Genomic DNA, 24,182 nt, shown 5'->3' with positions numbered 1-24,182 from the left:
ATTATTTTCTTTCAATTGATTGATCAATTGAAGAATAGATTAACCTCAAATTTATATCCAATTGTTACACAGAAGTTGTGGAGGAGGTAAAATTTTAATCTTACACTTCAGCTCTTCTACACATTCTGTAAATATTCAACTACTAAACATTCCTTGTGCACATATTTTCTCACGTTCAGTGTTTTGTACTTGCTAAAATTAGACATCTCTCATTGACATTGGTGCAAAACATTACATTTCAGTCTTTGGTTTTTCATGTGTCTCTTGCACAACCTCAGCTTGACTCCCAACTCACTATTTCCTCATACTCACTGGCCTTTCCAGCACATCAGCAAGTGGTATCTCATTACTTTCTGCAAAAGTGCAGATGCATATATTAGAGATGTTGGGGTATCCCATGGTATGTTTGAAAATAATTTCATGCAGAACTGCACTACTCTGTAAAACTATCAGGCAGCATAGTGAATCATTAAAGTACAGCTGCTGTGCGTGGTTGTCATAAAAAACTATATACTGTACATGTAGTGCTATATGCATACTATATGCATTTTAGCATCCAAAAATTTAATTAAATACAAAACAAAAACTAACGATTGTATTTCATATGATTTTGTTATATTTTCAAGAAATATAGCTAAGAAAAAAATAAACAATACTATCATTTCACTAACATCCAACGCAGCACATGCTCAACTTTTCTATCTTTTCTGAGCAGATTACCATACTGTAATACCATGTTAGCACACTCTCAATAGTGCATCTGTAAAATGTAGTAAGGATAGTTGAAGAGAGACCACATTTTTCAACTGCCTGAGGTAAAGGTGCTGTTGTGCTTTATGTGTTGCTCCAGTTACATGCTTGGAACATGTTAAATCGTTAGTAATAACGGTACCCAGTAACTTGAAGCTGCTAACCATTTCTACAGCCACCCTATTGATTTTGAACAGGGATGTGCCCCCCCTGCTTTCTAAAATTGATGATCAGATCTTTTTTTTTGCTGATGTTGAAGGAGAGATTGTCGAGGCCCATTCCACCAGCTTCCTGCCCTCATCCCTGTAGGCTGTCTCATTATTACTGGTGATTTGGCTAATGATGGTAGTGTCATCAGCATATTTGTAGATGGAGTCGGAGCAGTGTCTGACCACATGATTGTGGGTAAACGTGGAAAACAGCAGGGGGCTAAGCACACAGTCCTGAGGGGCACCTACTGTACTGTATATTGATGGTCAGCATGGAAGAAAGCTTTCCATCGACCCTCACAGTCTGTGGTCTGCCAGTCAGGAAATCCAGAATCCAGCTGCATACTGTAAAGAAGTGTTGATTCCCAGGTCATTAAGGTTTATTATCTAAATTATTATCCAAATGAGCCAGGGCAGTTTGAAAAGCCAGGGAAATAGCATCGTCAGTGGACCTGTTACTCCGGTATGTAAACTGCAGGGGGTTTAAGCACTCAGGTATCATTGTGTTAATGTGCCTCATGACCTGCCTTTCAAAGCATTTCATTACAGTAGATGCAGTGAATGATACCAGTCTGTAATCATTTAAACAGGCCATAGTATTTTTCTTCAGCACTGGTATAAAGGTAGTTTCCTTAAAACACCCACACGATTGTGGGTAAACGTGAAAAACAGCATATTGATGATCAGCATGGAAGAAAGCTTTCCATCGACCTTCACAGTCTGTGGTCTGCCAGTCAGGAAATCCAGAATCCAGCTGCTTAGAGAGGTGCTGATGCCCAGGTCATTAAACTTCCTGACTAATCTGGATGGAACTAGAGTTGTGATGTGGAGCTGTAGTCAATGAATAGCATTCTCACATAATGTATGTGTCTTTATTCAGGGCAGTGTGAAAGGCCAGGGAAATAGCAATGTCGGTGTACCTGTTATACCGGTATGCAAACTGCAGGGGGTCTAAGCACTCAGGAACCAATATATTAATGTGCCTCATGACCAGCCTTTCAAAGCATTTCATTACCGTAGATATGGTGGTAGATACTTTAATCATTTAATCAGGTCACAGTATTTTTCTTCAGCACTGGTGTAATTGTAGTTTTCTTTAAAAACAATCGAAGATTGTAAAAGTGAAAGGAACACCATCTGGGCCGGTTGCCTTCCATATGTTCACCCGTCTGAAGGTTGCCCCGACTTCAGCCTCCGTGACAGACATGCCTGTATCATCAGTGGTTGGGAACACTGGCACTGGCGGTTCTGTGATTCCCTTCTCAAACCGAGCATAACAGGTATTCAGCTCATCCGGGAGAGAGAAATCAAAGTGAGTGGATATAACACTGCTTATTTTAGCTTTACGATTTGCATTTGTGTGAATACCCCACCACATTTGGAAGAGGCAGCTTGTATTTCTAGTCTGTTTTGATATTGCCTTTGGGGTCCCTGATAGGTCTCCGCAGGTCTTACCTTCCCTTCTTATAAAGTTCCATATTGCAGAAGGCCTTAGGATGCTCTTTTCAAGTCAGCACAGTCTTCCACTGAGCTAGGGCTGGTTGGCTATACTGCCACTTGTTTGCTGTATTACATTCCAACACCCACATCATACATGGTTCTCATTCACTCTACACTATGGCTGACATTCTCAGATTACTGTTCCTCCAAAACCTTGATTAGCCAGACAAACTCCATCAACCAAAGTTTACGCACCTATAACTCCATTAGTGAATAAATCTACATAAATCTAAATGTTTTCCTGTGTAGGGTTTTTGTTAGTCTTGACCTTCCAAAAAAATGCTTAGAAACCTCTAATCATAAAAATCTAAAACCGCCAAAATATACTGACATCTAATTGGATCTACTCAGGATATATAGTCAGTCTCACCTAGCCATCTGTAAAGCTGATATAATAAATATTAAATACTTTGTTTAGAGGTTCATGTTGGTGTGATTAGAAAAGTATGTTACTGTACATTCAGAAAAGTGTGAGTTCAGAAAGATGTGAAGGGTACAAGTGTGTTCGTGTCTATAGTTGGTCGGGAGTAAGAAACTACTAATTCTGCTACTTTTACATCTCCATATAATTAACAAGCAATGTTTCTCTGAAGAGCTCTTATGTGTGGAACTGATGAATCCCACAGTAATACTGTTGAACAATGCATTCCCATGATGATTGCACTCTGCAGGATCTAATGTATAAAAGGCCTTAGGTTTTTGTCATTTTTACTCGTGTTCTCTTTTGGTATTATACTCAAATATTTCACAATTTCTTTATTTGGTAAGATATTTCAATGGCACAGCACTTTACATAGCACTCCACAGCCATTTTTTATTTGTATATGTATATAATAATTCTATGTATCTGAAATGAGTTTATTGTTGTTTCTTACATTTCAAAAAACAATATTTGTTAATAACTTTAAATATTAGTAATGGAATTACTTTATTCTAAATCCTTGCACTCTATTTCTACATTACAAGAAATGTAACAGTGGAGTCATTATAGTGTTGCATATCAAAAAGAAAAATATTGTCAGAAGACAAGATGGAAACATTTTAAGGAATTCAAATTATGACATAACTGCTGCTTTTGTCTTTCAAAGCTGAATTTCATCTCTCTCTTCCTTTTCATATGAACAAGATGTTTTTTGGTAAGTACTGTATAACGTGCTTTCCTTACACGATTAACTTCATAACATCAATATGTTTATTGAACAAGGAATATAAAATACACAGTCATTTCCTACAAAAATAAGATTGACAAAGTCCTATAACATTAAATTATTATAAAACCGTTAATACGTGTTTTATTTTTTATATAGAAATATTATAATTACAGAATCAATTTGGAGGTCTAATGCATTATCCCACTGCACTGTACTACATTGTGAAACTATTTACCTTTTCTTGCAAAACCATTGTTATTACAGATCCAAGACTGAAACTCATAATAACGTTATATTGTTTTCATTATTACTTTCTGAGAATGGGTAATGCACAAGGTGGTGCTTGGCTTTATTTCTGTTAAGTATAAGATAATTCATTTAAGATCATTTTACATTAATTTCCAAGGAAAGCAATTTGTTTTATACTATATTCTCTTTATATAAATACTGCATTTAATTGATTGATAACATCTAAAATTCTTTATGTATGCTAAGTAATGTATGTTGTGTATAAGAATTTAATCCACTCCTTACAAGAAAATTAAACCTACAGTTACACCCTTAATTTAAGATTAATCCACACCTAAAATTCCAAAATGCCCTTTAATAAACCAAAATATCACCAAAATTAATTCTTCAACATTTTTGTAATACGGAGTTTGAAATCCTTGCATGTTGGAAATTCTAGTACAGAGGAAATATTTTAAAATTTGCTACAATAATGACTTTGAATTTAATTAAAGGATAGAAAAAAAACAATTGTGAAGAAACTACCTTGTGAAGAAACATTTTCTTGTGTTTTGTCTTCTATGTTACTGCATTAGGAAACTCTTTCATCATGTTTATTCTTTACATGCTGCAAAAATAAGACCAAGATTTGATCTTTTTTTGGCTGCATTCTGTACTACTGGAGTTGAAATCCTTGCATGTTATAAATTCTAGTACAGAAAGAAAAACTTTCAAAATGCAATACAATAATGACTTTTTAATTACAGGACAGAGACAAAAACTGGGAAAAACCAGCCTCATGAATTCCTTGAATTCAACACTTCCTCAAAATGTTTCATTAGTTCGACCTCAGTTCTTCTATATCAATGGATTTTCTAATATTCCTTATGTGAAATACTATTACATTTTCTTGTGTTTTGTTTTCACTGTAACTATATTAGGAAACTCTTTCATTATGTTTATTATTTACATAGAGCAAAGTCTTCACACCCCAAAATATGTGGTTGTTTTTCATTTAGCTGTAGTTGACATGTGTGGCAGCACAGCTCTTAATCCTAAGATGATTGAGACCTTTCTCTTTGATTCCCAATTCATCTCATATGAAGGCTGCTTGGCTAATATGTTTTTTGTACATTTTTTTATGTCTCTGCAGTCACTTACCCTTGTAGTATTGGCATATGATAGATTTGTTGCTATATGCTTTCCTCTGAAATATCATATCATCATTACTACTGCTGGAATGTGTAAAATATTAGCTGGAATATGGATTCTAGCAGCTGGGGAAGTAATTGCAGCTGTAGGTTTCACTACTAGACTATCATTCTGCAAATCAATTGTGATAAACAGTTATTTCTGTGATCATGGACCCATGTTTCGTATGTCCTGCAATGACAATTTTCCCAATTATGTAATTGGACTAATTAGTATTGCAGTATTTCTTGCTGTACCTTTGACTTTAATCTTGTTATCCTATATGTGTATAATATGGGCTTTGCTAAATATCGCTTCACGGGAGGAACGCATAAAAGCAATGAAAACCTGCACCTCCCATTTAATCGTAGTGGCAATGTTGTACCTTCCGATATCTGCCATCTATATTGCAGCAAACATTACCTCTGTCGACCCAAATACCAGAATAATAAGTACATCCTTATCTTCCACCATTCCACCAATGATGAACCCCATCATTTACACAATTAAAACTGAGGAGGTAATGAAAGCAGTGCAAAAGTCTTACAAAAAAAATATAAACCTAAGTAGAATCAATAAACAGAATTTGTAGAGTTTGAATATAAGACATTAGTGTGCAATGTCATCAGGAATGTATAAGTCTTACATTTTTGCCTTCTTGTTTGATCCTAACTGGTTAGAGCAACCTTTTGTCTTGCCAGTGCTGTACTGTTTCATCACTCTGTCTCTTCTGTCTTTTTGTTGCACTCAGTGTACCTATATTTCCAGAGCAGAACTTATTTTATAATGTTTCTCTCTTTTTTGCAATCTAACAACATGTCTAGTCTCCCTCCCTTCGTGCTCAATCTCTCTTTGTCCTGCTATTATCTCTCCAATGCTCTCTGGAGCTGCCACTCTAGCAGAGTGTAACTGTGTAAGCCTTCAAATTCATCTCTTGCTGATTTTGCAACTTTCACAGAAGCCTTGAGCTTCTTCTTCTATTTCATATCCTGAATTATGTTATAGTGTAATATTGACCACATTCCAATTTATTATAAACACAACACATTGTAATTAAATCCTTTAATTTTTCTTAATATTTTGACTACATTATGATTGTCTTTGTATGATTTTATAGAATTTATCTCATTATTTGGTGATATTTTTTATTTTGTAAATTCTAAAAAATATATATGCATTTTACAACCTTTACAAGTTCCACGACTCTCTAGGTGCTAATATGACTTAAACTGTGAAGTGTATTGTTTTGCATACAATCACATATGTGCTATCTAATTGTTAATTAATTAGTACTTAGTATCAATAATAATGGCATTCATAGTAATGATTTAAAATGTCATTATTAACAAGTCTTAAATTTACATTATTTGACCAAGTGATCAAGTTAAGAATAGAATAACCTCAACCTATATCCTATTGTTGCACAGTGTAGGGGTTTTGTGATTTTACTGAGACAATTATTAATTGTAGCAGTAATCAGGAGGTGATTCGTTATGGCTTTTAGACAATCATTCGTCAGAACAACTAGCAACACACACACACACGGATTCAATACACGAGATACATTTATTAAACATAAATTGCACCAAACATATCAGTCTGCAGGTGGCAGATCTTACTGTGAGGGTTATAAAAAATATGAGGTATATAATCTCGTAGAGATGCAAACACAAAGAGATACACAATAGAGAATATACTTCAATATGCCGTTCGGCTATACCATATCGCTAATCAGTGTCACGCTGTTACACTAGACTCGAAAGTAAATACCTTACTCATTAATTAAATTGATAACAACTTGTGTTGAGGTAACAATTAAATTCTCGAGATGCAATGTGGAAAATGGGGTTTACTTATCCACCGTGTATGGGTTTGGATTTCCCGGCACAAACACCAAAACCAGCTGGCAGGCTCCGTTGCAACTCTGTCCCAGTGGTCGTCCAACAGGCGTCGTCTTGGCGTCCTCTGGCTACCGGCCAACCAGTCGAGGTGCAGCTCGGAGTAGGACGGACGGAGGAATCTAACTACGGCGTGCAGTGCAGCTGTTTCTCCCAGGGGTCTACTAGTAGTCTCTATGCACAGAGTGTGACCGCGGGTCCTCGCAAGTCACTCTTTTACACGGGAAGAAAACTGGTCCGTTCCCGGTCCAGCGCTGCTTCTGAATAAACTATTCAGGTTGTCGACGAGGGTCCAACTGTAGTCTTCCGTTGATCAAGCAAAGCATTCACGTTGGTCGTTGCAGAATTCTGAGTACGTATGAGATCCTCGGCCTTGCACTTAGAACAAAGTCCAACTCCCAGTGCAGACAACACTGGTTGTCACGTGATTGTCTCTGAGGGTGCGCAAAAATGGCCAAGGAGAGCCCTGACCTGAGCTTGTGCTACCTTTTTAACCAAGGCACAGATGTGTGATGATTGAGTGAGAGTTTGGCAGGCATTAGAGACCCACGTGGTGTTACCACGCCCTGCCAGTCCCTGATTGGTTGACCAAGGTGAGAGATGAGTCACTGACCCCTGACACCTAGGACTGCAATCCAGATGTCTTCCGGCATTCCATAGACAGACAGGCACCAGGGATGACCATTGATCATGATGGTCAGGCTTAGCTAAGTGCATCCCTGTTTGGGAGTTGTTCCTTTTCAAAAGAAAACACCTTAAATCAGCCTGCATGAATAGCTTCTTTGTGGCTGCACCACAGAGATGAAGAGAGAGAGAGATGGGGCCTCATTTAGGAAAGCACAGCAACGCTGAATTCTGTCTTATTAACAAGCATTGCCGCTACAACAAAAATTGTGGAGGAGGTAAAATTTTAATCTCACACTTCAGGTCTTCTACATATTCTGTAAATATTCAACTACTAACACTCCTTTCACACATATTTTCTCATGTTCAGCGTTTTGCACTTGCTAAAGTTAGACATCTCTCATTGACATTGGTGCAAAACATTACATTTCAGTCCTTGGTTTTTCGTGTGTCTCTTGCACAACCCCAGCTTGACTCCCACCTCACCATTTCCTCATACTCACTGGCCTTTCCAGCACAATTTGACTTGGTGATCTGACCATTATTTATCTCCTCCACCTCTGCTTATTTGCTGTGCCTGTAGAAATTTCCCCAGGTTGCTGATGACCACTCTGTCCTGAGTGCACAGGATCATTTTGAACTTGGTTTTGCCTCTTTGTTCTCAGTCCCCACCAGCTCTGGTGCCTGCACCTGTCTCTGCCCTAGCTGACATGGCTACAGGTCGCCAATCTCTGTTTCTCCCTCCTCTGGTGCAGTTATGGCCTTTGAGTCTTACCCCACTTTACAAGCTTCCACCCACAGTCTCTCAAGGTAACCAGACTTAGGAGCTTGCTTTATCTAATGATTTACAACTTTTGGGGGATATGTAAACAAATTCTCTTCACATCAGCAAGTTTTGCTGATGCAGATATTAGAGATGTTCGGGTATCATGTAGTATTTTTAAAAATATTTTGATGCAGAACTGCACTATTCTGTAAACCTATCAGGCAGCATAGTGAATTAAAGTACAGCAGCTGTGAGTGGTTGTCATAAAAATCTATATAGTGCTAAATGTTTATTAACTCATTAGTTCTTCCCTGCGCCAATCATACTAAATGTATGGTAGCATCCAAAAATTTCATTAAATACAATGATTACATAAAAAGAAATAAAGAAGATAAATTGAATCCATGCAATCCAGGGAATTTAAGGATGCCTTCAAAAAGAAACCACTTAACAGTGCAATGCAGATTTGTATTAGCTACAAGGCAATTTACAGCATTTGACAAAGTCATTCAAATCACTACTCAAAACCTCTGTTTTAATCTGACCTCTTTTTTGTTTTTGTTTTACATGTTTATTTGCTTTAAACATGATATTTTGTTAAAGTCCCTATACATACCATGCTTTTATTATTCAAAAATCTAAAATAAAATTATCAGTTGAGGTACTGTACTTAAATGATTGACTGTACTGCAAATTTTAATATTAACAATTTCAGATGTTTTGATTACTTTATATTCACTCCATTAAGTTAATTTTTTTTTCTGAGAATTTTCATGAAACCAGACACCAGACAAAAATGAGGCCTGATCCAGGCTCCATTCACAGTTTTTAATAGATTTTCAGAAAAAAACTTTACAGCCACATGACATTTTAAAGTGCTAACTATTGTATTTCATATGATTTTGTTATATTTTCAAGAAATATAGCTAAGAAAAAAATAAATGATGCTACCATTTCACTAACATCTAAGGCAGCACATGCTCATCCTTTTAAACTTTTCTGAGCAAATAAGGGCTAAATTCAATATGCTGGAACAGACTGTAGTATATTGCAATTTGCTTTCCTTTAATGTGTGTTTTGATTCTATATACATTCTCGATGGCTGCATCTGTACTTCTGTATCAGTTCAGTTTAGTTTACTTGTCATATGCACAAGTGCAATGAAATGTTTATTTGCATGTATGCTCCAATACAAAGACATTAAAGGAATCACCAAAACATAAACAGCAGCAACAAGGAGTTATAAAATACTTTTATGCCACGTCCCCAGAAGACTCGCCATTCCACCTTGCATTCCAGCACGGTTCCCAATTAGCCAATTTTCCCCAGCCTATTTAATGCTGCTTCTCACACACTTACTGCTTGGTTATTGGCTTCCTGACCCTGGTTTGTTCCCCAAATATGTGGCTTGGTTTTTGTTTTGGCTCTTTACTGATTGCTCTGGTTTTGACTCTTGGCTTATGGCTCTGCTCCTGGTTTTGTACTTTTGCTTGGCTTGTTTACCCATGGCTTTTGGACCTCGGATTGCCCTCTTGACTACACCTTTGGATATAATTCAGGTTTTCTGCATAGGGTCCTCACTTCTATTTCGTAACACATGCCATTTAAAAAAAAATCAGACAAGCAGTGTGAGAAGATAAAAAAAACGTCAGTGTGAGTCAGTGGTAGGGATAGAGTTCAATAATCTGATAACTTGTGGGAAGAAACAGTCCTTGAATCTGGAAATTTGTGCCTCTATGCTCCTTTAATGCTTACCAGAGGAAGGAGGGATTCCCATAGCTGTCATAGTTCTTAGGGAAATGACTGAGTGACCTCTCCTGGAACAAATGGTCTATTCAGTTACAAGCAGAAGGGGCTGCTTGTCACGCAAGCCAGCAGTAAAGAAAATATAGGTACTGGTCAGCTTTCTAGAATATAAAGTCACAATGCAAGCAGGGATTCATGTGGAAGTGTATCTTGTATTGTTTGTTTCACTGTATAAAAGAGCACTGTAAGCTTTGTCTTTTGAGTCTTGCGTACAAGAGCAAGACTCCCATATGTATATAAAATAAAGACTACTTTCAACACACAAACTCTCGGCTGATGCCCTTTGTTTGGCACAACAAATACTTCCAGCCTTCCTGAAACAGTGAGTTATAAAAATGTCCACAACAGAGATGAGCTATACTCCAATGATGGACAGGGCTGACCTGATCACCCCCTGTAATGCCTTCTGGTCACACAATGAGCTGCTGCTAAACCATAATGTAATACCACACGTGAGCACACTCTCAATAGCGCACCTGTAAATCTAGTAAGGATAGTTGAAGAGAGACCACATTTTTCAACTGCCTGAGGTAAAGGTGCTGTTGTGCTTTCTGTGTGGCTCCAGTTACATGCTCGGAACATGTTAAATCGTTAGTAATAATGGTACCCAGTAACTTGAAGCTGCTAACCATTTCTACAGCCACCCTATTGATTTTGAACAGGGATGTGGTCCCCCCCCCCACTTTCTAAAATTGATGATCAGATCTTTTTTTTTGCTGACATTGAAGGAGAGATTGTCGAGGCCCATTCCACCAGCTTCCTGCCCTCATCCCTGTAGGCTGTCTCATTATTACTGGTGATTTGGCTAATGATAGTAGTGTCATCAGCATATTTGTAGATGGAGTCGGAGCTGTGTCTGACCACATGATTGTGGGTAAAGGTGGAAAACAGCAGGGGGCTAAGCACACATTCCTGAGGGGTACCTACTGTATATTGATGGTCAGCATGGAAGAAAGCTTTCCATCGACCCTCACAATCTGTGGTCTGCCAGTCAGGAAATCCAGAATCCAGCTGCATACTGTAAAGAAGTGTTGATTCCCAGGTCATTAAGGTTTATTATCTAAATTATTATCCAAATAAGCCAGGGCATCGTCAGTGGACCTGTTACTCCGGTATGTAAACTGCAGGGGGTTTAAGCACTCAGGTATCATTGTAGCATTTCATTACAATAGATGCAGTGAATGATACCAGTCTGTAATCATTTAAACAGGTCACAGTATTTTTCTTCAGCACTGGTATAAAGGTAGTTTCCTTAAAACACATAGAAATGGAAGATTGTAAAAGTGAAAGGAACGCCATCTGGGCCAGTCGCCTTCCGTATGTTCACCCGTCCGAAGGTTGCCCTGACTTCAGCATCTGTGACAGACATGGCTGTATCATCAGCGGTTGGGAACACTGGCGCTTGTGGCTCCATGATTCCCTTCTCAAACCGAGCGTAATAGGCATTCAACTGATCTGGGGGAGAGAAATCAGTATCAGTGGATATAACAATGCTTATTTTAGCTTTATGATTTGTTAATGTCTGAATACCCCACCACATTTGGCATACATTGAAAGAGGCAGCTTGTATTTCTAGTCTGTTATGATATTGCCTTTTAGCGTTCCTCATAGCTCTCTGCAGGTCATATCCTGCCATCTTGTAAAGGTCCATATTGCGGATGACCTTAGGATGCTCTTTTCAAGTCAAGTGTTTCAAATGTCTTCGATTGAGTTAGAGCTGGATGGCCCTACTGCCACTTGTTTGCTGTATTACATTCCAACACCCACATCATACATGGATCTCATTCACTCTACACTATGGTGTCACGGAAGCCGGAGGCTTGCCATGGAGAGACCGGCAGGACAGGAAGACCCTATGTGAAGTGGCAGGAACGGAGCAAACACGGGAGTTCACTCTAGGCTCAAGGTATCAGGCAGAGTCGGGGATGAGACATAAGCCCTCAGGTAGCGGATGTGGGGAGACCTGGTGAGGTGAAACCTCCAGGATTCCACAGCTGAGAGCTAACCCCCTCCTTCGGGGTAAACTTTATTAGTAGAGGAAGGGGGAGCTGGGCAGGGATCCTGAGGCCAGAGACAAAAACCAGACAAAACATGTAAAAAATAAGGTACAACAGAAATAACCCGGAATCCAAGGCAACAAATGACACATGAAAAAATAACCCACAACATAAAAAAACCATGATGGAACAGGGGAACAAACAACACGAAAAAATTAATGCACAACCGATAAAACCTTGGAATCCATGGGGACAATGAAACATAAAAAGACCAGGGAGAAAGGGAAACAGAGGCTAGGGCAGGCAAGAAACCATAAGCCAGGGAGGCCAGAACCGCTTGTGGGGTCCAGTGCAGGCTCGGCCATTCTGTCACGGAATCCGGAGGCTATCCGTGGAGAGGCTGGCAGAACAGGAAGAGCCTATGTGAAGTGGCAGGAACAGAGCAAACACGGGGGTTCGTTCCGTGCTCAAGGTATCAGGCAGAGTCAGGGACGCAACATAAGCCCTCAGGTAGTGGACATGGGGCGACCTGGTGAGGCGAGCCTCTCGACAACTGAACCCAATGCCGATCGAGGAGGACAGGACAGACCAGAAATAAATGACAATCCTCCACTAGATGCACCGGAAGCATGGGCACAGGGAAGAAAGGAACAGGACAGAAATGTGGAGCGCCCTCTAGGGATAGGAAGAGAGTCGTGACATATGGCAGACATTCTCAGATCACTGTTCCTCTAAAACCTAAAAACAGACTCGATCAACCAAAATGTACACACCTATAACCCCATTATTGAATAAGTCTACATCAATGTTTTCCTGTGTAGGGTTTTTACCAGTCTTGACCTTCCAAAAAAAAATGCTTAGAAACCACCAAACAAAAACTGCCAAAATGTACTGGCACCTAATTGGCTCTACTCAGGATATATAGTCAATCTGACCTGGCCATCTGTAAAGCTGATATAATAAATAATAAAAGCTTTATTTAGAGGTGTTGGTGTGATCAGGAAAGTATGTTACATTCAGAAAAGTGTGAGTTTAGAAAGATGTGAAAGGTACAAGTGTGTACATGTTTATAGTTGGTCTGGGCAAAGAAAATACTTTGCTACTTTACTTAGTCCTTATGAGTGGAACTGATGAGTCCCACAGTAATACTGTTGAACAGTGCATTCCCATGATGATTGCACTCTGCAGGATCTTATTTATAAAAGGCCTTAGGTTTTTGTCATTTTTACTCGTGTTCTCTTTTACTCTATCAGGTATTATATTAAAATATTTTAAAATTTCTTTATTTGGTAAGATAATGCAATGGCACAGCACATTATATAACACTCCACAGATATATTTCAGTTGTATAGTTTTAGTTATATCTTACATTTCAAAAAACAATATTTGTTAATGACTTTAAATACTGACTTTATTCTAATTCCTTGTGCTCTATTTCTAAAGTATAAGCAATGTAACAGTGGAGTCATTATAGTGTTGCACATGAAAAAGAAAATAAATATAGACAGAAGACAAGATCGAAACATTTTAAGGAATTCAAATTATGCCACAATTGCTGCTTTTGTTTTTCAAAGCTGCATTTTATCTCCCACTTCCTTTTCACGTGAACAAGAAGTTTTTGGGTGAGTATAAAGTGCTTGCTTTCCTTACACGATTAAATTATTAACATCGAAATAGTTTTTTATTGAACAAGAAATTTAAAATACAAAGTCATTTCCTACAAAAATAAGATTTACAAAGTCCTATTACATTCAATAATTATAAAAATGTTAACGTGTTTTATTTATGTAGAAATATTATAATTACAGAATCAATTTGGACTTCTTATGCATTATCCCACTGCACTGTACTACATTGTGAAACTATTTTCTTGTGAAACCATTGTTATTACAGTCCCAGCACTGAAACTTACAATATCGTTACATTGTTTTCATTATTATTTTCAGAGAAGTAGGTAATGCACGAGATGGTGCTTGGCTTTATTTCTGTTAAGTATAAGACAATTCATTTAAGATCATTTAAATAATTTCCAAGGAAAGCAATTTGTTTTATACTGTATTCTATATAGTACTGCATTTAATTGATTGATAACATCTAAAATTCTATATGTATGCTAAGTAATGTATGTTGTTTAAAATAATTTAATATACTGCTTAGAAGGAAATTAAACCTACAGTTACACCCTTAACATAAGATTAATCCACACCTACAATTCCAAATGCCCTTTAATAACCTAAAAATAGTAATGCAACCAATTCTCAATTTTGTTATTAAGATCTCCAATCATCAAGTCTTTCCTTACATGACAAAATAAAATAAAACCAAAATGATGTCTTGTCCATTTTTGTAATATTGAGTTTTAAATCCTTTTAATTACAGGACAGAAAAAAAAACAATTGTAAAGAAACTAACATGATATCCTTCAATTCAACAGTTCCTCAAAATGTTTCATTTGATTCACCTCCGTTCCAGTATATCAATGATTTTTCTAATATTCCTCATGTGAAGCATTATTACATTCATGCTTATTGTTTACTTCTTCTTCTTCTTACATGGAGCAAAAATAGCACCAAGATTTCATCTTTTTTGGCTGCATTCTGTACTACTGGAGTTGAAATTCTTGCATGTTGTAAATTCTAGTACAGAAAGAAAAACTTTTAAAATGCAATACAATAACGACTTTTTAATTTAATTTAATTTTTTTAATTTCAGGACAACTGGGAAAAACCAGCCTCATGAGTTCCTTGAATTCAACACTTCCTCCAAATGTTTCATTAGTTCGACCTCAGTTCTTTTATATCAATGGACTTTCTAATATTCCTTATGTGAAATACTATTACATTTTCTTGTGTTTTGTTTTCACTGTAACGCTATTAGGAAACTCTTTCATTATGTTTATTATTTACATAGAACAAAGTCTTCACACCCCAAAGTATAAGGCTGTTTTTCATTTAGCTGTAGTTGACATGTGTGGCAGCACAGCTCTTATTCCTAAAATGATCGAGGCTTTTCTGTTTGATTTTCCTTTAATCACATATGAAGCCTGCTTAGCCAATATGTTTTTTGTACATTTATTTCAATTTCTGCAGTCATTTACCGTTGTATTATTGGCATATGATAGATTTGTTGCTATTTGCTTTCCTCTGAAATATCATTTAATCCTTACTACTGCTGGAATGGGTAAAATGTTAGGTGGAATATGGATTCTAGCAGCTGGGGTATTAATTGTAGGTGTAGGTTTCATTACCAGATTATCATTCTGCAAATCTATTGTGATAAACAGTTATTTCTGTGATCATGGACCTGTGTATCGTATGTCCTGCAATGACAATTTTCCCAATTATGTAATTGCCCAGATCAGTATTACAGTATTGCTTGCTGCACCTTTGACTCTTATTCTCTTAACCTATGCTTGTATAATTTTGGCAGTGCTAAAAATCGCTTCAGTGGAGGAACGCATAAAAGCAATGAAAACCTGCACCTCCCATTTAATCTTGGTGGCAATGTTTTACCTTCCGATATCTGCCATCTACATTGCAGCAAACATTACCACTGTTGACCCAAATACCAGGATAATAAGTACATCCTTATCTTCCACCATTCCACCAATGATGAACCCCATCATCTACACAATTAAAACAGAGGAGGTAATGAAAGTAGTTAAGAAGCTTCACAAAAGAAACAAGACAATTAAACCTACATTAAGTAGAATCAATAAACAGAATTTGTAGAGTTTGAATATAAGACATTAGTGAAGTATCTTCAGGAATGTATAAGTAGGATTAATATACAGTATACATTTTGAAGGAATTGAATATGAAACCATGTAATTGTACATGAAATGCAATGAGAAATGAATGAAACTCATATTATTTTTAAGTTTTGTAATGACATGTAGCTAGTTTCTTTGAATGTAGCTGCATGTAGAAATTTTTTTAACAGTTTTGTGCATTTCTTTATTTTGTTCTTTGTTCATTGTCATGCAGCACCCTCACTGTTTCTCTATTCTGCTTCTGGCTTCTTTGTTGCACTTTATTTATTCAGCTGTATCTGCCTGAACTTTTCTCCTTGTACTGTTTAAGCTTTACACCTATTCTACAAACCTACACATTACTTATTTTATTCTTCTTCTTACTGTTTTCTCTCCTACTAGTCTCAATCTGTCATCACCTATTGAGACTCTCTCCTTTTGTGCTAATTCTTTTCTTATTCTGCTATTCTTTTTTCAATGTTCTGTGGTACTGTCACTCTACCAGTGTGATTCTACCAGACTATAGTTGATTTTGTTTTAAGTTTCTCTGTGCTATGTACATTTCATAGAAACCTATTTTTTTTCAACTTCAAAAGTGTGTCATACTATACTGTGGACAATATTTCTATTTATTTTAAGCACAACATATTGTAATTAGATTTTTCAATTTTTCAAAATAAAGTTAATACATTATGAATATTATTGTACGATTTTAAAGTATGTACTTCTGCAGTTGATTATTTTTTCATTTTGTACATTGTAAAATGGATAATTGCTGCCTTTAAGTTCTAGGAATCTCTTGGTGCTAACAAGCATTATACTGTGAATTGTACACTTTGGCACACCATTACATATAGATGTCATAGGGGTTTGTGCATTTAGTGGGATAATTGTTAATTGTAGCAGTAAATCACAAAATGATTCTTCTAGAAAATCGACCTTGCGGAAGAACTCAGCAACACACGCACATGGATACTAATACACGAGGATACATTTATTTATAAATAAAATGTGTATATTAACATAACAGATCTTATAGTGAAGGTTAGCAGAATACAAAAGGTATCTGTATAGGAATCTGTATTATTAGCTTCCCTGTTAGATTCATTCAACTGCTGAACACTACTTTGTGTGCAGTTTTTCTCATGTTCAGTGTTTTGTACTTGCTAAGGTCAGAGGTCTCTCTTGGTCATTGGTGTGAGACCTTACATTTCACTTCTTGTTTTTTTCTGTGCCTCTTTCACACTCCCAGCTCAACTCCCACCTCATCATCTCCTCATGGTCACTGACCTTTCTATCACAGCTTGACTTGGTGATCTGACCATCATTTACCTCCTCCTCCACTTATTTGCTGTCCATGTAGAAAATCCCCCAGATTGCTGATGACCACTCTGTCCTCAGACTGCATATAGTATAAGTATGTATACAGTATAAATATACAGTATCATTTTGCACTGGGTTTGAGCTCCTCATTCTTAACCCTCACCAGTCACAGCCCCAGCTGACACGAGTACAGGTTTCTTACGGCTTTTCCCCCTCCTATGGTGTCCAACAGGTGCAATGTTGGCCTTCAACTCTTCTTTCACATTACAAATTTCCACCCACAGTCTCTCAAGGGCACGGGACTCAGGACTTTGCCTTAGCTAATGGTTTTATTACTTTGGGGGGCTCTGCATGTAAATTTTCCACTTCCATTCAGTCATAGAAAACATAAGCAAGTGGTAAATCATTACTGGTTCCCAATATTTTTTTCTATCAAAATAAACTTTATTTCACAAAACACATTTCACAATCAGTACATACTCTAACAAATTATCAAACTCACATCAAATAAGAACTTTCTAAATCAGGTGATTGTCCATCATCAATCAGTGCAAGTGGATGATGGGGTCGAATTGGAGTCCCTCCAAGCCCTGCCACTTGCCATGAGCTCAAAAAAGAAATTGTTTTCCTTGTCCTGTTGTGAGGTTGCAACTTCTTCACCTTTAACAGATAAACCAAAAAAACTTAAAGTTCTCAGGATTTTGAAGAACATTAACTGTTCATAATGCCACTGGTGACCTAGGGATCTGTTGAAGATTTAGGTAATACTTGCAGCCAACTAATAACTGCACAGACACTACCTGCTCTGTTTAGATGTTCAACATCTTTGTGCTTCTCTGCTTAAAATGTATATTTAAATTTAAGTTTAAAATTTTAAATACCCTCAAAAATCAGTGAATCAATTTTGAAAACTACTTAGAAAAAGTACTTGGAAATTAGGAGCAACAAAATAAAAAGACTAAAATAATTAAAGACTGTATTATTAGATTCCCTGTTAATTTTAAAATATGCTTAGCTTATGTGTAGTTCTATTCATTTAATCTACTCAGTATACATAATGCTGCTAGTGTCACCAGTAATGTACTGTACGTTATATAAAGAAATGTGTGAATACATATAGTTGCAAAATCAGCAGTATATTTATCTTTCTTAAGACTGTACATATTAATAACTGATTTGTCCTGAAAAACATGCAAAAAAAAAGCACTTTAATGTCTTCTATTACAAACACCTCCATATAATCAAATGAGACATGTTACTCTCTCTTTGGAGCACCGATAGTGCCACAGTAGAGACTGTTGTACAGTATATTCCCATGTTGATTGCAGTCTATAGCATCTTATGTATAAAAGCCCTTAGGTTATTTTCTGTTTTACTCACACACATTGATGTCCTGTGAGTTATAGTACTTAAATACTTTAATGCATTTTATTTGCAAAGAAACCAAACATAAAAATACATTATAGAGCACTTCAAAGAAAACTGATTTTTTCTTAAAATGTATATTTATATTGTGTATTTTAAGTGCTTTATTGTTGTTTAATAAGTTCAGTCTTCTTTAGAACCAAACTTAGAGGAAGAATGAAAATGTTAACACTATATTAGTGGATGTATAAAAGTGTTGAGCCTTAAAAAGAAATAAAATACTTAAACAGGAGATAAGATAGAACACAAATTTAGAAACACAAATTAAGCTTTTTATTCTTTTAAGGTTGCATTTCATCTCCATTTTCTTTTTTACATGCGAGAAGAGTAGTTTTGGTGAGTATGGAACCAGCTTGTTTTCTTTTTGTAACATTATACTATTTATCACTGTATTGATAACTCTAATTTTGTCTATATTTTTGTGTTCTGAAATTAAGTAGTATGTAATACATTGTAATGGTGCATTACAATGCAATTTAATGTATAACGTAATGTATGTTACATTGCACATTATTTGTTATAAGACTGGTATCATTATTATTCAATTCCAAGGCATGCTACTTGCTTTACATTTTCTTAGAATTCACCCTGGCAAAAACTGATTTTAAAACTGCCACAATTCATTGGTATATAACAACAAGATGATACCATAGCATATGACAACAACATGCAAAGTACTGTATACTGTTTAAATTATGTTGATACAATACTAAGCAGGAAATCTAACCACCTGGTACACCTTTAACTTAATTTTAAACTACACCTGGAAAAATGCCTTTTAACAACTGCATAATCAAAATGATGTAGATCATAATCAACATTTTGCTTCAGGTTCCTGTTTGTCCATTTAGAAGTATCATTGATTGTATTAAAAATTAGACAATAGTGACCAGCTAAATGTGGCAATTGAACATTGTAATTGAAATCCTTGTATTTTGAACTATAATGTCATAGATTTTTTAACATTTAAATTCAATGCAATAATGACTTTTATAATTACAGGAAAGAGAAAACAATTGTGAAGAAAGAAGTCAGCCATGAGCTCCCTGAATTCAACTATTCCTTCAAATGTTTCATTTGTTCAGCCTCAGTTCTTTTACATTAATGGCTTTTCTAACATCCCTCATGTGAAGTACTATTACGCTTTCTTATGCTTTGTCTTCACTGTAACGGTATTAGGAAACTCATTCATTATGTTAATTATATATGTGGAGCAAAGCCTTCATACCCCAAAGTATGTGGCTGTTTTTCATTTAGCTGTAGTTGACATGTGTGGCAGCACAGCTCTCATTCCTAAGATGATTGAGACTTTTCTCTTTGATTCCCAATTCATCACGTATGAAGGCTGCTTGGCCAATATGTTTTTTGTACATTTGTTTACATTCATGCAGTCTTTAACTCTTCTTGCACTTGCCTATGACAGATTTGTTGCTATTTGTTTTCCTCTGAAGTATCATATCATCATCACTACTACTGGGATGGGTAAAATATTAGCTGGGATATGGATTCTAGCAGCTGGGGTAGTAATTGCAGCTGTTGGTTTCACTTCCAAACTATCATTCTGCAAATCAATTGTGATAGACAGCTATTTCTGTGATCATGGACCTATTTATCGGATGTCCTGCAATGACAATTTTCCTAACTATGTAATTGCCAAGATTGGTACTACAATATTGCTAGCTGCACCTTTGACTCTAATTCTGTCATCCTATGTATGTATAATAGTGGCATTACTAAAAATCGCTTCAGAGGAGGAACGCATAAAAGCAATGAAAACTTGCACCTCCCATTTGATCTTAGTGGCAATGTTTTACCTTCCGATATCTGCCATCTACATTGCAGCAAACATTACCACTATTCACCCAAATACCAGAATAATAAGTACATCCTTATCTTCCACCATTCCACCAATGATGAACCCCATCATTTATACAATCAAAACAGATGAGGTAATAAAAGCAGTGAAAAGGTTTCACGAAAGGAACAAGACAATCAATAAACAGAATTTGTAGAGTTTGAATATATGACATTAGTGCGGTGTCTTCATTAATGTATAAGACTTATTGTTTTTTATGTTCCTGTCTTGTTTGACCTTAGCTGGTTTGAGCTACTGTACCTTTTGTTTTGATAATATTACACACTTTTTGATTATGTTCTTACCTCACCAATCTGTAGCATTCTCACTGAACTTGAACTTGAACTTTATTGCCATATGTAACCGGAACATGTAATGGTACAATGGAATTCTTACTTACATAAAGTCTCTCGATTGTTAAAAACTATAAAAAAACACTAAGTGCAGACAGTGCATCAAGACAATATACAAACAGACAGTAGACAGTCTCTAATAAAAAAAAAATTGGAGGATCTGTGTTTAAACTATCCTCATCTAATTATAGAAAACATGAGCAAGTGGTAACTATAAACACTGGTTCCCAATATACAGGCCATCTAGGTAATGCTCCATGTGTCAGTTGGGAGACTGCAGTTTGAACCTCAGTGTTCCAGACAGCTGCATATCATGGCAATTTTTAATTTTTTCTAATAATGTGATGCGGGACTGCACAGCTCTGTAAAACTGACATGTGGTACAGTGAATCCTTAAAGTACTGCAGCTGTGAGCTGGCAGTTGTCAATTGGTACAGTATTAAATGTTTATCAAAACACATTAATGGCTTTCTGTATGCATTCTAGCGACAAACAATATAATTAGACAAAATTATTACATTATTGACAGGATGTTGTTACTACGTTACTATCACACCTCAAATGAGATATGTCACAATACTGTATAACATTAATTGGATTAATTACATACAGTAAACAGAATTGTGTATAATTATTAATTGTGTATAAATGGCAATTATAAAACAGATAATTGTATTTTATATTTTACTTACAAAAACATATTATATATAGTAGATTTAAAAACAATATTTTAAAGCAATAATTCATGTGAAGAACAAAAAGGTCATATTAAAATAAATGTTTTGAGTAGTGATTTGAATGATTTTGTGTATGCAGTGTATGCAATGCATTGTTTCTGATAAACGTCTGCACTATATTTAGTTGAATATATTTAAATTGTTAAGAATTCTATTTTTATTCTATTCAGGTACAGCAGATATCCATCCAAACATTTTAATTAAAATTAATAATTTTAATTTTAGCTTGCAAAACAGTAGTGTAATTAATGGCATCTAGATGAAGGCATTCTGCAAGAATGATACTAACACTGTACATGATATACTGTATGGATATCTGTGGATAGTACTTCACATGTAGTTTTGTGTCAATGTATTCAGCTCATACATGACGAAAGACTACATGCTGTGAAGAATTTTATCCAAACAGGCAAGACTGTAGCACTCCATATTACAACCTGTGTTCTCAATTCCTATTCAATATCCCACAAATTGTCTGGAAAGAACATCTAAAATATTATTACTTTTTATTAAATACAAAAACAAATAAAAAATATGAATCTAGCTATATTATTGTTTGTTAGTAGAGAATAATAAAAGCACAAGTAGACATGTCTCAATATTTGATCTGTTTAAAAAAAACACTCCCTCTTTCTCCTTCACACATCTAGGCAAGTATATCAGTAAATAAATTTTTCCTATTTTTTACACACAGAATAGTCTCACCATTTAGTTTATTCTACATTGCATATTTATATTAATTGGAATATGGAGTCTTTATAAAAAGCACAGTCTTCTTCCTTTGAATATTCACATTATAAGTGAAAGTTCTAATGACGATTTTTTTATAGAAGAAAACCAATAGATATTAATACTCCAAGAAATCTATCTATTAATAACAGCATTTTAGGAGAAGATAATGTTAAGAATTAGAAATAATTAACAGATTAATATTATAGAAATTAAGATCCCATCATTCTTAGGGTCCATATTTCGAATGAGATGTTAAACCGAGGTCCTGACTCATTAAAGATCCCCAGGCATTTCCCGATACGAGTAGGGAGTTATCCCGATGTCTTGGCAAAACTTCCCCTCTCTGCCTTTACCATGGCCTCCAAATTGTCCCCATGTATGATTGGTTTGCACTTGCCCTGCAGTGGACTGGCGCCCCATCCAGGGTGTACTCTGCCTTTCGCTCATTGCTTACTGGGTAGGCGACACCGTATGGTATAAAGCGGTTTGGTGAATGACATGACATGACATTCTTAGGGTCATGTATAAAAATACTGGGCAGGCTTATTTGACCATAATTTTAGCTATCACGACTAGAAGAAGAAATCTCAGTAAATCTAAGGGAGGAATAATTGTTAGGGCATGTTTGGGAGGAGCTTCAGTGATGAAGACTCCTTAACTTGCCGATGTTTCACGAGGAATAGTGATTAGGGTAATTTTGGCATGGAAGTCTGAGGCAGAGACATCATCAATTAGGGACAACTGTGGATGAAAGCACATACTCCTTGACTGTGATGCCCATGCATTTGTTCAAGGTTTAAGATAAGATCACTTTATTGGCCATATACATTTCTTGTATTAGGAATTTGTCTTTTTGCATGAGACACACAGACAGGGAGAGAAGCTTGGGGTCAGAGCTCAGGGTCAGCCATTCATACGGCACCCCTGGAGCAGTTGGGGTCTTGCTCAGGGGCCCAACGAAGCATTCCTCTGCCGACCATGGGATTTGAACTGACAACCTTTCAGCCACAGGCGCAGATCTTTAGCCACAGAGCCACCTCACTGTCCCTGTTTTGTCAGACAAGTGACTCTGAATCAGGTGACTGCAAATGTCAATCTAAGGCATGAGAAAGCAGTGTCATCAACTACAGTCCATCCAGAACTTCACAGAGAGGGATACTATAGTTGGGTTACATTGCATTATTACACCTTAATATGCATTTTGTTTTCAAGTAGTACTGCAAAGGCAGTGCCACTGAGCAGTGGAAAAAAAGTCATATTGTCAGATGAGTCATCCTTCATCCTGTTCTCTTAAAGGTGAAGAGTTCTGGAGCCTCTGTTATGATGTAGGGTGTATTTTCCTTGCAAGGTTTAAGTCCACTCAACCTTTAGAGGGCAAGGTAAATGCCAATAAAAACAAAGTCATTCTGAGTGATCACATTCAACCTATGGTAAAGCATTTCTATCCTGAAATCACTGAATGTTTTGATGGGCATGAAAATAATGTAAACCATATACAGTACTATGGCCTTTCCAGTCACCAAATCACAACACAATCGAACACTTGGAAGATTCTGCAGTACAGCCTGAATTTTTTTATCACCATCAATAACGTGCACAGAAGCTGCTTTGGTGGTCCAGCACCCTATTTAGACACTTTATGTTGGTGTTTCCTGTTAAGCCAGTTTTCTTGAATATAAAGCATTATTTATACAGTATATTGAATATATCATATAAATACGTGTGTAACAGTAACTAATTAATGTGAGATATCAGCAGTAATGGTTTAACAGTATTTAACGTGAAAGCTGATAATAAGCTTTTTCAGTTGAAATAATTGGATTAGTGCCAATTAAACATACTGTACAGTAGATTTTGTTTTTGCTACCATTGCTAGAATGTTAACC

The 24,182-nt window shown here is 36.3% G+C and overlaps 3 protein-coding genes across 3 annotated transcripts; all 3 read left to right on the top strand.

The window, feature by feature from the left end:
* Positions 1 to 4,637: 4,637 nt before the first annotated feature.
* On the top strand, positions 4,638 to 5,621 carry LOC148830597 (olfactory receptor 51F2-like). The gene has a single exon (XM_088921569.1). The coding sequence runs from the start codon at positions 4,638 to 4,640 to the stop codon at positions 5,619 to 5,621; it is 984 nt and encodes a 327-aa protein (XP_088777695.1).
* Positions 5,622 to 14,855: 9,234 nt separating this feature from the next.
* Positions 14,856 to 15,851, top strand: LOC148830596 (olfactory receptor 51F2-like). The gene has a single exon (XM_088919946.1). The coding sequence runs from the start codon at positions 14,856 to 14,858 to the stop codon at positions 15,849 to 15,851; it is 996 nt and encodes a 331-aa protein (XP_088776072.1).
* Positions 15,852 to 19,647: 3,796 nt separating this feature from the next.
* LOC148830595 (olfactory receptor 51F2-like) lies at positions 19,648 to 20,631 on the top strand. The gene has a single exon (XM_088919945.1). It carries the CDS (start codon positions 19,657 to 19,659, stop codon positions 20,629 to 20,631), a length of 975 nt encoding a protein of 324 aa, XP_088776071.1. The 5' UTR covers positions 19,648 to 19,656.
* Positions 20,632 to 24,182: the final 3,551 nt, after the last annotated feature.

The sequence above is a fragment of the Atractosteus spatula genome, chromosome 7, assembly GCF_055471065.1.
Source record: "Atractosteus spatula isolate fAtrSpa1 chromosome 7, fAtrSpa1.hap1, whole genome shotgun sequence".
Classification (NCBI taxonomy): Eukaryota; Metazoa; Chordata; class Actinopteri; order Semionotiformes; family Lepisosteidae; genus Atractosteus; species Atractosteus spatula.
Note: the sequence above shows the minus strand (reverse complement) of the source record. Positions and strands in the feature narration are given on the sequence as shown.